Here is an 11,784-nt window from a genome sequence, read left to right on the forward strand (position 1 = left end):
AAATGTGTATCTGCATGAATAGATGAATTAATAAATAATTTGAAGTAGGTATCCGATGAGCGGGAAAAATACAATATTGTTTTTTTCGGTTCTCACTCTCGAAAATCATTTTTGTGTATTACGTGAATGAAAGCAATTTCTCATGTTCAAATTATCATTTGAATTGGACTGAAGCAGCAAGGAGCCTGCTTTGCTTTGCTTCATACCCCATTTTATATTGGAGCCATGGCACACTCACACATCCGTGCAGGCAGCCTTACGATCAATACAGGCTACAGAGTACAGACTACACAGGCCTCCCGCTACATGCTGCCTTCTCTCTAGCTGCAAGTGGAGACCGGGTCGCCATCATCTCCACGTCAAATCAATGCTGTTTTTAATCAATAATTGAAAGTGGCATAGTGTCTAAAGCTTTAATTGGGTCTAGCAAGCCACCAACTGGAACTCCAACTGGAACATTTCTTAACTTCCTCAAACTCCACGATTTTCAAGACTCATCAGCTGATCGTAGTTTTATATTCTAGTTTTCGGCGTCTACTTTTCCGATATACTTGTAAGAAAAATAAAACAATAAGAATCTTATAAATGAGCTCTATATTATCATGATATATGAGCATGATATTATTATATGATCAGGAATGTCAATCCCAGGATCCCCGCCGTATACTGATACCTAGAAATTCCTGGATCACTTACTGTCAATCCAGAGATTGACGGGATTACTAATAACAGAGATGAAATATTACTTTATATAAATTATTGTATTTATTAACTCTCAAGTTTTTCATTCATTGAAAATGTCAATTCATGATAATTCAAGGCAAAGAACCTTCCACCATGCTCAAAGCTCAATGCTAGGGAGAACCCATATTAAGACTTTTGGTTCATAGAAAAGTAGGCTATATCAATTTTGTGGTGGACAGTGAAGCCACTTACTATCAAAAGTATTCTTCCATCTATGCTGATATCGTCAATATCATTTATTCAATTTCGATTCAAAATTATTTATATTCATTGATGAATAGGATATTTGTGTTTATTGAAATATTATTTTAGTTATTACTGGGTCAACTAAACTATATTCCATTGTTCTGTCATAATATCTGTTGAGATAAAAAAAGTATAACTTTTTTAGCACAATAGCATCAAAATCGGCAAGGTGGACGGCGCTCGTAATATTTATTACGAATTTCTCAGTATGCACTTAATGAGCTATGGCATTCTTCGTAAAATCTTATTTTTGATAGTTTATAGAACCCATTTAGTTTTTTACTGGTATTTTGTGTATAAAATTTCTGGTACAAGATAAAATTCGAAAGGTTTTTCTCTTCTGGCATCAGTTATCTTGACTGAATTTCATTTCACATCATCCTAATCTTGAATGAATCAAACATTATTTATGATAAAATACCTGAAACAATGAAGAAACATGTGTTTTATGATTGAACTATATTGAAGTTTGATAATCCCGAAATCCCGGGATCAGGTACGGGATTCATCACAGCAACATAAAACTACGATCAGCTGATCAGTATTCAATTCATCTATGAACCTCAGATTCGATCATCTATGCTTAACACAAAAGTGAGATTGAACGACTCTCAATCATATTTATCTCTTGCTTCACGTTGGGGTCTGTTTTTATATCCAAGCTGAATTCCTTACTTGGCACTTGTTCAAGATACACACTATCCCAAAGTTTACAGTAGAGCACAATTTCCAAAAGAATGAGAAACGGTTGCTTATAATCGAATGAAAAGTGAGTTTCGAATAATAACGTCTTCGGACTGATAGTAACTCTTACTGGATTTTGATTCAATTCTGGTTCCAGGCATCACCATCAAACTATAAATAAGTATGCAGAGTGTTTCCAAACTCCCTACCAATATCCCAGGGCATTGTTCCTGAGTAAGAAACATATCTAAATATAGGTTATCAATTTTTCAATAGTCCTTAGTTACACACACAGCCGCTATTTTTTTTTTTTTTTTTTTTTTAATAGATTGCTGAACAAGAAGAGCTACAATAGAACTATAACATTTTTTCAAATTCATGAAACAAAATGGCAGCTATTTAAAGTTCTATTTCTTGAAAAACGATTGATTTCATAAAAATAAATTACAAGAAACCTTTTTTTAGTGAATTTAGTTACAAATCGATTCGCACTTTCGGAAATTAAACGAATATTAAGTAAGATATGGCAGCTTTAATGATAGGTGACCGCTGAAGGTTTGTTCCACTTTTTTTACTATCTGGAATTCACACAAAACATCAATATATTTCATATATTTCATATCAGCTGTTAAGGAAGTCAAGGTTTTGATGTTTTGTGTAGGTTTCGAAGACTGTGGATAGAAGTGCATCAAACCTCCAGCGTCACCTATCACTAAACCTGCCACTTAATAACAGTTATTTATTTTTTTATTTCTTAATATTTATTTATCTCACTTAATATTTCAATCTTGAAAGATGAGCTGTCAACAGTAATTTAGATGTTGTATTCTTTTGTGAAATCAACAGTTTTTTAGTTATTCAAGAAATAAAATTTTAAACGGCTGCCATTTTGTTTGATGGATTTGAAAAATTGACATAATTTCTTTTAGCTCTGTCTAGTTGTCATAAATGTTTGTGCACAGTTTCACTTCCAGACATAATTTAGAAAACAAAAATTAAGAGAAAAATATATAACGGTGGCTATGTGAGTAACTAAGGACTTTTGGACAGTTAAGTCTAAAAATTATATTCGAATATGTTTCTCACCCATGAACAATGGGTCCATTGAAAAGAAGCTAGAATTTTACATACAAAATAAGAGTTACATTACAAATAAGATATAAAAGAAACCCTCTACAAGACTACAGGTCTGTGTGTAGGAGGGAGTTCAATATAACAAATTATAAATTATTGAAAAAAGCTGTTAGAAATTAAAACTCAAGTGATGTTTAAATGAGAAACTTGAATTGATAAACTAAGAACTAAATTATTAGAATCTTGAAGTTATGAGATGAATGATATTAGAATGAGTAATAGTGAATATAATGTGTTAAAAGAATGAAATTTAATACAACATGATGAAGATATTTAATGGATGGATTATTTGTATGTAAATTTAACATTAGACACCATGCATTAAGATTAATAATGCGAAAAGGAACAAACGTTATAGGGTGAGATTGGATTAAGGATAGGCCGGCCACTAACGGTAGGACATGATACACTCCACACACATGTATGTCGTCATACATTGTTGCGTCATCACATCGAGCAAAATTCTACAAGATTTATTACAGCTTCTCATTTATTACTTGAATACTCGTATTTGCAATGCATTTATGAGGATAAAAATGTACATACGGTAATTAAAATGAGATAATTTCCCTAATAGAAGGTGCTGGAGAATCTAATAAGACCAGTCAGAAATTGTTAACTTTAATTATTATTGAAATAATTGAAAAATATGCCATACAATATAAACATTGAAGAATCTCTGAAGGAATGTTACTGATTTTTCTATCGATGAACACTTATCTAGATTTGATAAATTATTGTAGGGAATAAGAAAAGTTGAAAATTCACCCAGAACACCGTACAGCACCAAACTTTAAAAAAAGTGAAAACCTACAAAAATAGAACTTGCTGGAGGATCTAATAAACCGGTTAGAAATTATCAGCTTCAATTATTTTTTAATAATTGACATAATATGCCATAAAATAATTATAAACATTCAACAAGCTTTGAAGGGTTCAATGTACTTGACTGAAAGTACTTGACTGTTCTGTCAGCAAAAACGTATCTTCATTTGATAAATAATTGGAGGGAATTAGAACAGTTGAAAAATTGTCCAGAACCCCCTACTGCTACAAAACATTGTATAACAATATAAATAAATAATTCCCTACCAAAAATAAAAAACCTATGATAAAACTGGATTGGTGGTATCATAAGCCTTGAATTCATCTGGGCATTCAAATTCGTATAACTTGGGTCATTTTTTGTTACCCCAGTTTCCTATTTATATATAACCATGATCTGAATCTCGTTATTGTCAATGAATTTTCGGTTGTGATAGCTTTCTATTTTTTTCATTTGATATCGATAATTACCACAATATTATCACCTTCACTAATACAAAGAACGCTGTCTTATTCATTCAGAATACTCGATGCATTGTTCTGCCAATTGTTAACTTCTTTTAAACAGTATTTGAAATAGTATTTCTTCAATATTCACTTACTTGGCATTGCACAATTAATGAAAAATGACACATCTAATAAAGTGATTATCATAAAAGAGGCTGGCCAAGCTCCTCATCAAAATTCAAATACATTCTATTTAGCAACATCAGAAGAATTTGTAATAATGAAGATTCACTGAGCATGAATACACATCACAATCTGTAATAGAGAGGGATTAGAAGATCAGCAGATTATTATTAAAAATTAATCTGAATGAATGAATGAAAAAGACTTGAAATGTTCACAAATACTTCATCACTCCTTTACTTATATCACACAACTACTTCGTCATGGAAAACAACATCAAATTTTTTTTCAATCTCACCCTTATTTCAATTCAAATTTCACTCAGTGACTCTGTTTTCATCCTATCGACCAACAGGTCAGTCTCTACATTGTTTGACTTGAATAGGCATTAATAAGACAGTTTGGGAAGCGCACAATTTTTCCAAGTTGTTGACTTGGAAGAGGGTTGGGCTTCTTTGTGCACTCGAACGTTAATTGAGTTAGATCAGTTCCATTGCTCATAGGCCTATCACAGTTGCCTAATTGAATAAGTTGACCATCACACTTGGGAAGTGAACCGAGTAGTTTCGATCATAGTGAGGACTAATTATCGATTGACAAGAACTGAGAGCTGACTTTGAAACGTCAAGTCTTTAGCCTGTAAAGCCGAAGCTTCTCGAGATCACAATTTGCAAATTAGTTTGATTGGATATTAAGATGATAACACCTAGCACCTCGAAACCACCATCGCCATTCTACTTCATCTCCATTAGAGTTTGGCTTGGTATTTCCCTTCTCCTCCTGCTCCTGACCCTGTATCCCCTTTCTTGTTTAGGGTTTCTCAGTAGAGAATTCCGCATTGCAATAATTAATGATAATGAAGTGTCTAATGACTCTTAACCGCACTGATTAAACTCCAATCTTCGTTTCACACTTCAATGTACCTTAACATCGCTCTCACACTCTATGCGTATTCCTACTACGTGTTTCAAAACTATATTTAGACTATTTTATCGACTTATCCTTACATATTGAATATAATTGGATTAGAAACATCTACAGGACTTGAGTCGCGCTCACACTGAATACTTTTACTTCCGAAAATTTATCGTGCAAATGCCTATAAACAGACACGAACGATCCGGATGTTCTGAAATAGATGTAAGTGCTTTCACTTCCTACGAGATGTACGTGTAGTTCCGACAAACGACTTCGATCCCAGTATGGTGCTGGCATATTTTACTCACTAAGAAAATTCAGTAACCCTATAATATGTTATTGGTTGTCATGGAGAAGTTTGTGATGTGAAATTTTTAGCTTAAAAATCATCAACGAAGCTTAATAATGAAATATTTTTATTTGTGTTTAGGAAAAGTTATTATTTAGATTTCAAAAATGGAAGAACAAGAGATAGATAGATAGATAAACGACTTTTATCTACACTTTACAATAAAATTGATGTGGGCGAAGTTGAGGCAATAAGAGCCCCCTCTTCCACTTAACCCACTAGAGGTAAGATTGAAAGTAAAAATTTTGTAATGATAAAACTTTAACCAAATAATTTATAACCTACAAACTTAGGTGTTTGTAAGAAGTGACATTAATTTGTCATTGATAGGCGTGACTGTAATTTTGGGAGTGATAGGCGAGGCAGACTATCTGAAAGGATCTCTCTGTCACTAAAAGCTAGAAGAATGAATGAAACTTCAATTACCATAGTTGGATTACACAGGAAAGGTGCATCTAATGATTCGTTATTTTATCCACGATAACATCACGCTCACCATAGAACAGAAAATCACTAGAATTGCTATTTCTTAGAGAATCAGGAATAGGAGTGGGTGATCTTCTTTTGTAAGTATTTGATTTCTAAGCAACCTTGTAAAAAAGCAATAAATAACCTGAGATGACTGATTGGAGAAAGTTGAAAGTGAAGTGATCAGTTCCCAACGAGAGAGAAAGAGTTGCCTTTTCTCTTCCCTCAGCTCTCTGAAGCACTCTGCTAGCTGATCGTCAGTGTTTACTCTGTAATCGAAGCTGCTAAATCATGTGAAAACATTTAACCCACACTGTATATCAAGCTCAGCAAGATAAACTAGCAATAATTCATCTATCATTTTTTATATTATAGAATAAATAATGTAAAGATAGTTTTCCAAATTAGCGCAAGAATTTAGAATCATGATGAGATTCTGACATTTAGTTGATATGAAATCTTCCTTTATTATAGTAATAAGTAATCTTTAATTCATTCATTTTTGAAGACATGACTTGTTTCGGCTGATTATGCAATTCCTAAGTTTTCAAATTCGATCGGTCATATGTTGACCGAAAAAAAATGGAAGGATACTAGTTATAACAATAGAAAACTATCAATTAGCCCTATAAGAATATATTTAAATTGACAGGAATTCATATTTTATTAGAGCTATCCAGGTCAAAGTTCAAATTTTCCATGGAAGTCATTGAGTTATGTGTGATTCCAATATCTTAAATGAACTTTTTTAGTGTTTATTGATAGATCATCATTCAGAGAAAAGAGGCTTAACGAATTACAACTTATGTATTTTCAATCATAAAAAGTCGAACGAAATCCATGTACAATAGTATCATGTAGAGAACAAAATTGATTAAATAATATGTCAGATCACGAGGAAACTAAACTAGGGCAGGGACTCTCTGTGTTGACGAGTATTTCCTTACTTTCTTTCTAGTCACTATAAAGCCCATCGTCTAGTCACTATATACATTGGTGCCTGCAATATATATTGTAGCTCTGATTTTCTAAATGTATTGTTTGGATAAATAAGAGAAGTCCAGAGCCAATTGTTCAGTGACTCTGAAAACGTTTAGCCCATTATAGTATTCAATAATACTGTGGACTCAAGTTTAGTTTATTATCTTAGTTACCTTAGAGTCAGCTGAGGTAGTGTTTGCAAAAGACGAGTGTTTATGGAGAATCTTTATTTAAGCTTGTAAAACTTTAGTAGTTTCGACTATTTTTTTTATTTATTCATTTGGCCCAGTGTTTGTTTCAACTGTACTATTCTGCTGAAAAGAAATAGAATATTTTTATTATTCACAACATGCGTTATGCAGTGGCGGTTCTAGGCCTAGGCTGGGTAGGCGGCCGCCTACCCAGTTTTTATGAGATTTTTTTTTTAAATTTTTCATGTAAACCTAAAAATGTTAAATAAAAAAATAAATTTTGGAAGTATATTTAAATGTTTATAGTCATGAGTTATATTTTAGATGATTCAACAGAAAATTGTTTTTATTCTATTCTATTCTATTACTATGTCACATTTGCAGTGCGTGAACGCAGGGCTTTCTATGCTTAGAACGGGGAAAACATACCTCATGTCTACAATGACAACACAACGTCTAACTAATCTTTCAATTTTATCTATTGAACGAGAGGAAAGTGAAAGGGGCTGATTAAGAACACTGAAAAAATCTTAGAGGCGTTCAGCAATGTTGGGCAAAGAAGACTACAGTTGTAAATATAAAATCTATTACTCTATGTTCTAAATAATGTTAAAGTGTAATAAACCGTTGATTTCATGAATACTAAAATGTGTATTTATTTCAGAAATTTCCTTCAATATTCCAAATAAATAGCCTATCAAATTGAAATATTATTTGAAAGAATGATTAAAACAGCAAAATTATGGTTGGCCTATTAGCAAAATAGTGTCGAATTGAACAATTAAATATGAGTATTAACAATTTTTATATTTATTAATACATCTTCATTTAATACCTATATGCTTTGACGTCTTTTTTACATGAATTACTTAAGTAGCCCTACCCTAGGTCTATGAATAGACCTACAGTATGATAAGTTTTGCCTACCCAGTTTTTTATGTCTAGAACCGCCACTGGCGTTATGCGCTCGGCAGTATTAGGAGAGTTTATCATTCATAATATCGCACCACTGGAAAGGATAAATGGAGCATGATTAATCAAAATCAGATTTATGACTTAAGCAGGCTCATGCAGAACGTTTTAGGTTAGGATTCCAATCGATTTTTAGCTGAAGAGGAGCTGTGAGGTGGAGAAATTAAAGTGACTAATAATAGAAACCTTTGAAAATGAAACGGTTCAGTGATGGCCAATATCATGAACTGATTCATCATGATAGTGACGCATCCTACTTCAGTAAAGCTGAAAAGTCATTGGCAGAGTACAAGTGGAGCTCCCTTCAATTTCGAATCTGTTCTCTTCATGTGAAAACAATTATTGTCTGTCACGAGTTTATTTTGAGTTTGGAACTTGCATTATCTAAAAATATTTCCAACAAGCCAACTTGATAGATGTGATGAAGCGTGAGAGTGGAACTTTTATTTTCACTTCACGCGTCATTGTATCGTTGAATCATTTAAATTTCAAATTTGAAACTGTGATAGAATAACAATCATTGTGAAAGAGTGAAACAAGAATTTCTTATCGGTTAATTGAGCCTGTAAGATTTTTTTCAACCATTAGAAGTAAATATAAATAAAATTCTTGAAACTTCTTATTAAAAGTGGATAAAATTAGATTATCAAACTTCGTAACAGTGGAAGTCGCACTACTTCACGTTCACGTTTACTTCTCTTTATACTATTTAATTCTTTATATTTGAAATTTAAAACTGATGTTATTTGATGTCAGTTTTAACTCCACAAGTTCAATTAAAAGCTGCAAACGTTATCGGTAGTCGTTGATTTTTTTTTCTGAAATATGGAATTGCCTTAATAAGTTTAACGTGTTACCGTACTTCATCAAGATAGTTTGATCTCTCTAAAATCTTGATAAGCCTTTTTCCAAGCCTATCTAATGATGTCATATAAATTGAAGTTTCAATGAATGGAAATTTTACAATTTGTGACAACAATCTTCCACATTGTACAGCTGAGTCTACAGTCTAGGAAATTTAATATTGTACGAATTTTTTTCGGAATCTTACGTAAAGTTTAAACAAAAACACACACTTGGTGAAAGAGCAATATTTGATAGAGATGTCAATCATTATCACTATCATGGAACGTTGTCATTCGATGGTAGAATATTGAACACTTATGTGATGTTTTTGCTGATGTTGACAAAATCGTTGACTTCAAGTTGTAATCATAATCATAAATCATGCTTCTTGAAACTACTGTATTTTCTCTCTTCAACGATTCAATATGAATCTCCTTATTCAATATGAGAGAGCTTCTGAGAAACAATTTCAATTGAAAACATAAATTAAAATCTCCTTCTGAATGAAACTATTTCTCAAAACATTCCTCATCAAGACAGGGTGATCTATCAAAATATAAATTCATCCCAAGCAAATGTCCATGGAAACACCACCACCCCAATCAAATACATGTTCTCAAACAAAAACATTCGTTTGAGATGAAGATTTTAGAGTGAATATTGATGTTGTGGAACTTATCCATAATTGGCGAGACTTGAGATTTTGTCAATATTTTGAAATAAAGTGGAATATTGACAAAATCTCATGTTCATCAATATGTTTGCGATTGCTTCTCTGAAATAGATACGTTAGCATTGCTTGAATTTGCTTCTTTTTGGGGTAATAACTCCCTCTGCCAAATTTGGACTTTGAAGAATCGAAGTACCCCGTTGTACAACATTAGGCTAATTAGTTGTCTTTCTAAATTCTATTCTATGCTGAATTCCAGACGAGAAATTTAATTTTTCTATTGTAATGCCATTTTTAGTTTGTAGAACACGTTACTTGCTATGAATGTGAGATTTTGATACTCAGACACAAAAAAGTGAGTAGAAAGTAAAGTTGGGAGGAAAATAATTGAAACTCTTCCCAAATTTCAGACGCTCAGATTACACACCCTAGTCATAGTATGAATATAACATACAGTTAGTTATGAAGATAATCATAGCATGTGATTACTGTTGTAAATAAGAAAATGAGAGAAAAAGTGTTAATGACTCACCCCAAGGTGGTCATAGTGACAATGGTGTACCAGAAGGCGGCCGGAATCGATGTGAAGTTAGTGCCATCGACATTCTTTTCTGCGTAGAACATGACCGTGGCAAAAATAATGATGGCCATGGCCAACGAGAACACGAGGAAGCCGAGTTCGGAAGCACACGATTTCAGTGTGTAGCCTAGAATTCGAAGACCCTGCGAGTGACGGGAGAACTTGAAAATTCTGAACACGCGAAAAACTCGCAGCGTGACAAAAGCCCCAGACACGTCGTCGTTGTCAGTGATGCCGAGGCCAATGTAGTACGGCAAAATGGCCACCACGTCGATGATCGACATCACGCTACGCACGAACTTGCAGCGGTCGGGAGCGGCGAACAGTCGCAGCAAGTACTCTGCTGTGAAGATCATCACACAGGCTGTGTCCAAGCAGAAGAACACGATCTTGTAGCGCTCGCCACAGGGTAGCGTGCCAGCACGACCCGGTCGGTGGCCACACGGCACCGTCTCCACCACGTTTGCCATCACTGACACCGCGATGAAGAAGCCCGTCACATAGTAGAACACCAGTGCCGCTGTCGACGTGTGTGGGTTCTCGAAGGCTCTCCACATCTTCTGTCGGATGTCGGTCAGCTGTGGCAGATTCTGATCGCCATTCTCCGAGAGCTTGTCGTCCATCAGACGTTCGGCGTTCTCCCGCTTGCGGTCTCGGTAGTCCTCATAGCAGCAGTCACCAATCACATCGGGCAGAATACCGAAGAAGGCCAGCTCCTCATCATAGCTCGTCAGGCACTCATGCTTCGGATAATGCAACTTGCCGGTGCGGTAGTAGTTGAGGATGTGTCGAAATATGTCAGGATCGCGGTCGAAGAAGTACTCTTTGCATTCTTCGTCGAAGAAAAATTCGCGCTCATTGGAGCCGAGCAAAGTGTCAGGATACTTTTCGAGCGTGTTACGCCAAGTCTCGAAGCGACGACCAGACACGTTGATAAGCAGTTTCTCGTCATCAGCCTTGCGACGGTCCTTGGGCACGGGCGGAGGAGGCAGGGGATGGCTGGCAATGGGCACCCAGCCGATGGCCGCCGCCCGGGCAAACGGCAGCCAAGCGGCGACCGAGGCCATGCTGTGAGGAGCTATTGCCGCTGCCGCATCCTACGCCTACTCAAGCGCCACTGCGCTATGCTATGCTATGCCACCACGCCGTGCCTCTACCACCACCATCGATCCACCCGCCGCTCTGACGTCACACTCACGTGACGACGACAAATACTACGACACCACCCACACTACCCTACAATCACTATCAAATTCCTTCAAACCAGGTCACTCCAACTTACTACTCACCTCATCTCACCTACAAAAAATACATTCGTATTTTACGTATTTTAATACGTTCATCGTGCGAATTCCGCAATCAGCTATTTCCAATTTTATTATTGATCTGTAAAATTGAATATACGCAGCAAATTAATATACTAGAGAGCTCTAAATTAGAAACAACTAATGAACCTGCATTCATAGGAGAGCCTTCCCTCCACAATACATCGACAAATTGTTTTAATCCGCAAATAGTACCATTGAGTTTGATGGTACAATTAACA

General features: G+C 35.1%; 1 protein-coding gene across 17 annotated transcripts in view; it reads right to left on the reverse strand.

Annotated features, from left to right (window-relative positions):
- Positions 1 to 11,376, reverse strand: part of LOC111050395 (potassium voltage-gated channel protein Shal) — a 517,077-nt gene extending 505,701 nt beyond the window's left edge. For all 17 annotated transcript variants that reach the window (XR_005572985.1, XR_005572986.1, XR_005572983.1 and 14 more), the window contains exon 1: positions 10,191 to 11,376. Coding sequence is in view for 12 of the 17 variants with exons in the window: in XM_039441499.1 (XP_039297433.1) it covers positions 10,191 to 11,305 (1,115 nt within the window). In the remaining 5 variants the exon portion in view is untranslated. The remainder of the gene's footprint in view (positions 1 to 10,190) is intronic.
- Between the last annotated feature and the right edge of the window lie 408 nt (positions 11,377 to 11,784).

The sequence above is a fragment of the Nilaparvata lugens genome, chromosome X (assembly GCF_014356525.2).
Source record: "Nilaparvata lugens isolate BPH chromosome X, ASM1435652v1, whole genome shotgun sequence".
NCBI lineage: Eukaryota > Metazoa > Arthropoda > Insecta > Hemiptera > Delphacidae > Nilaparvata > Nilaparvata lugens.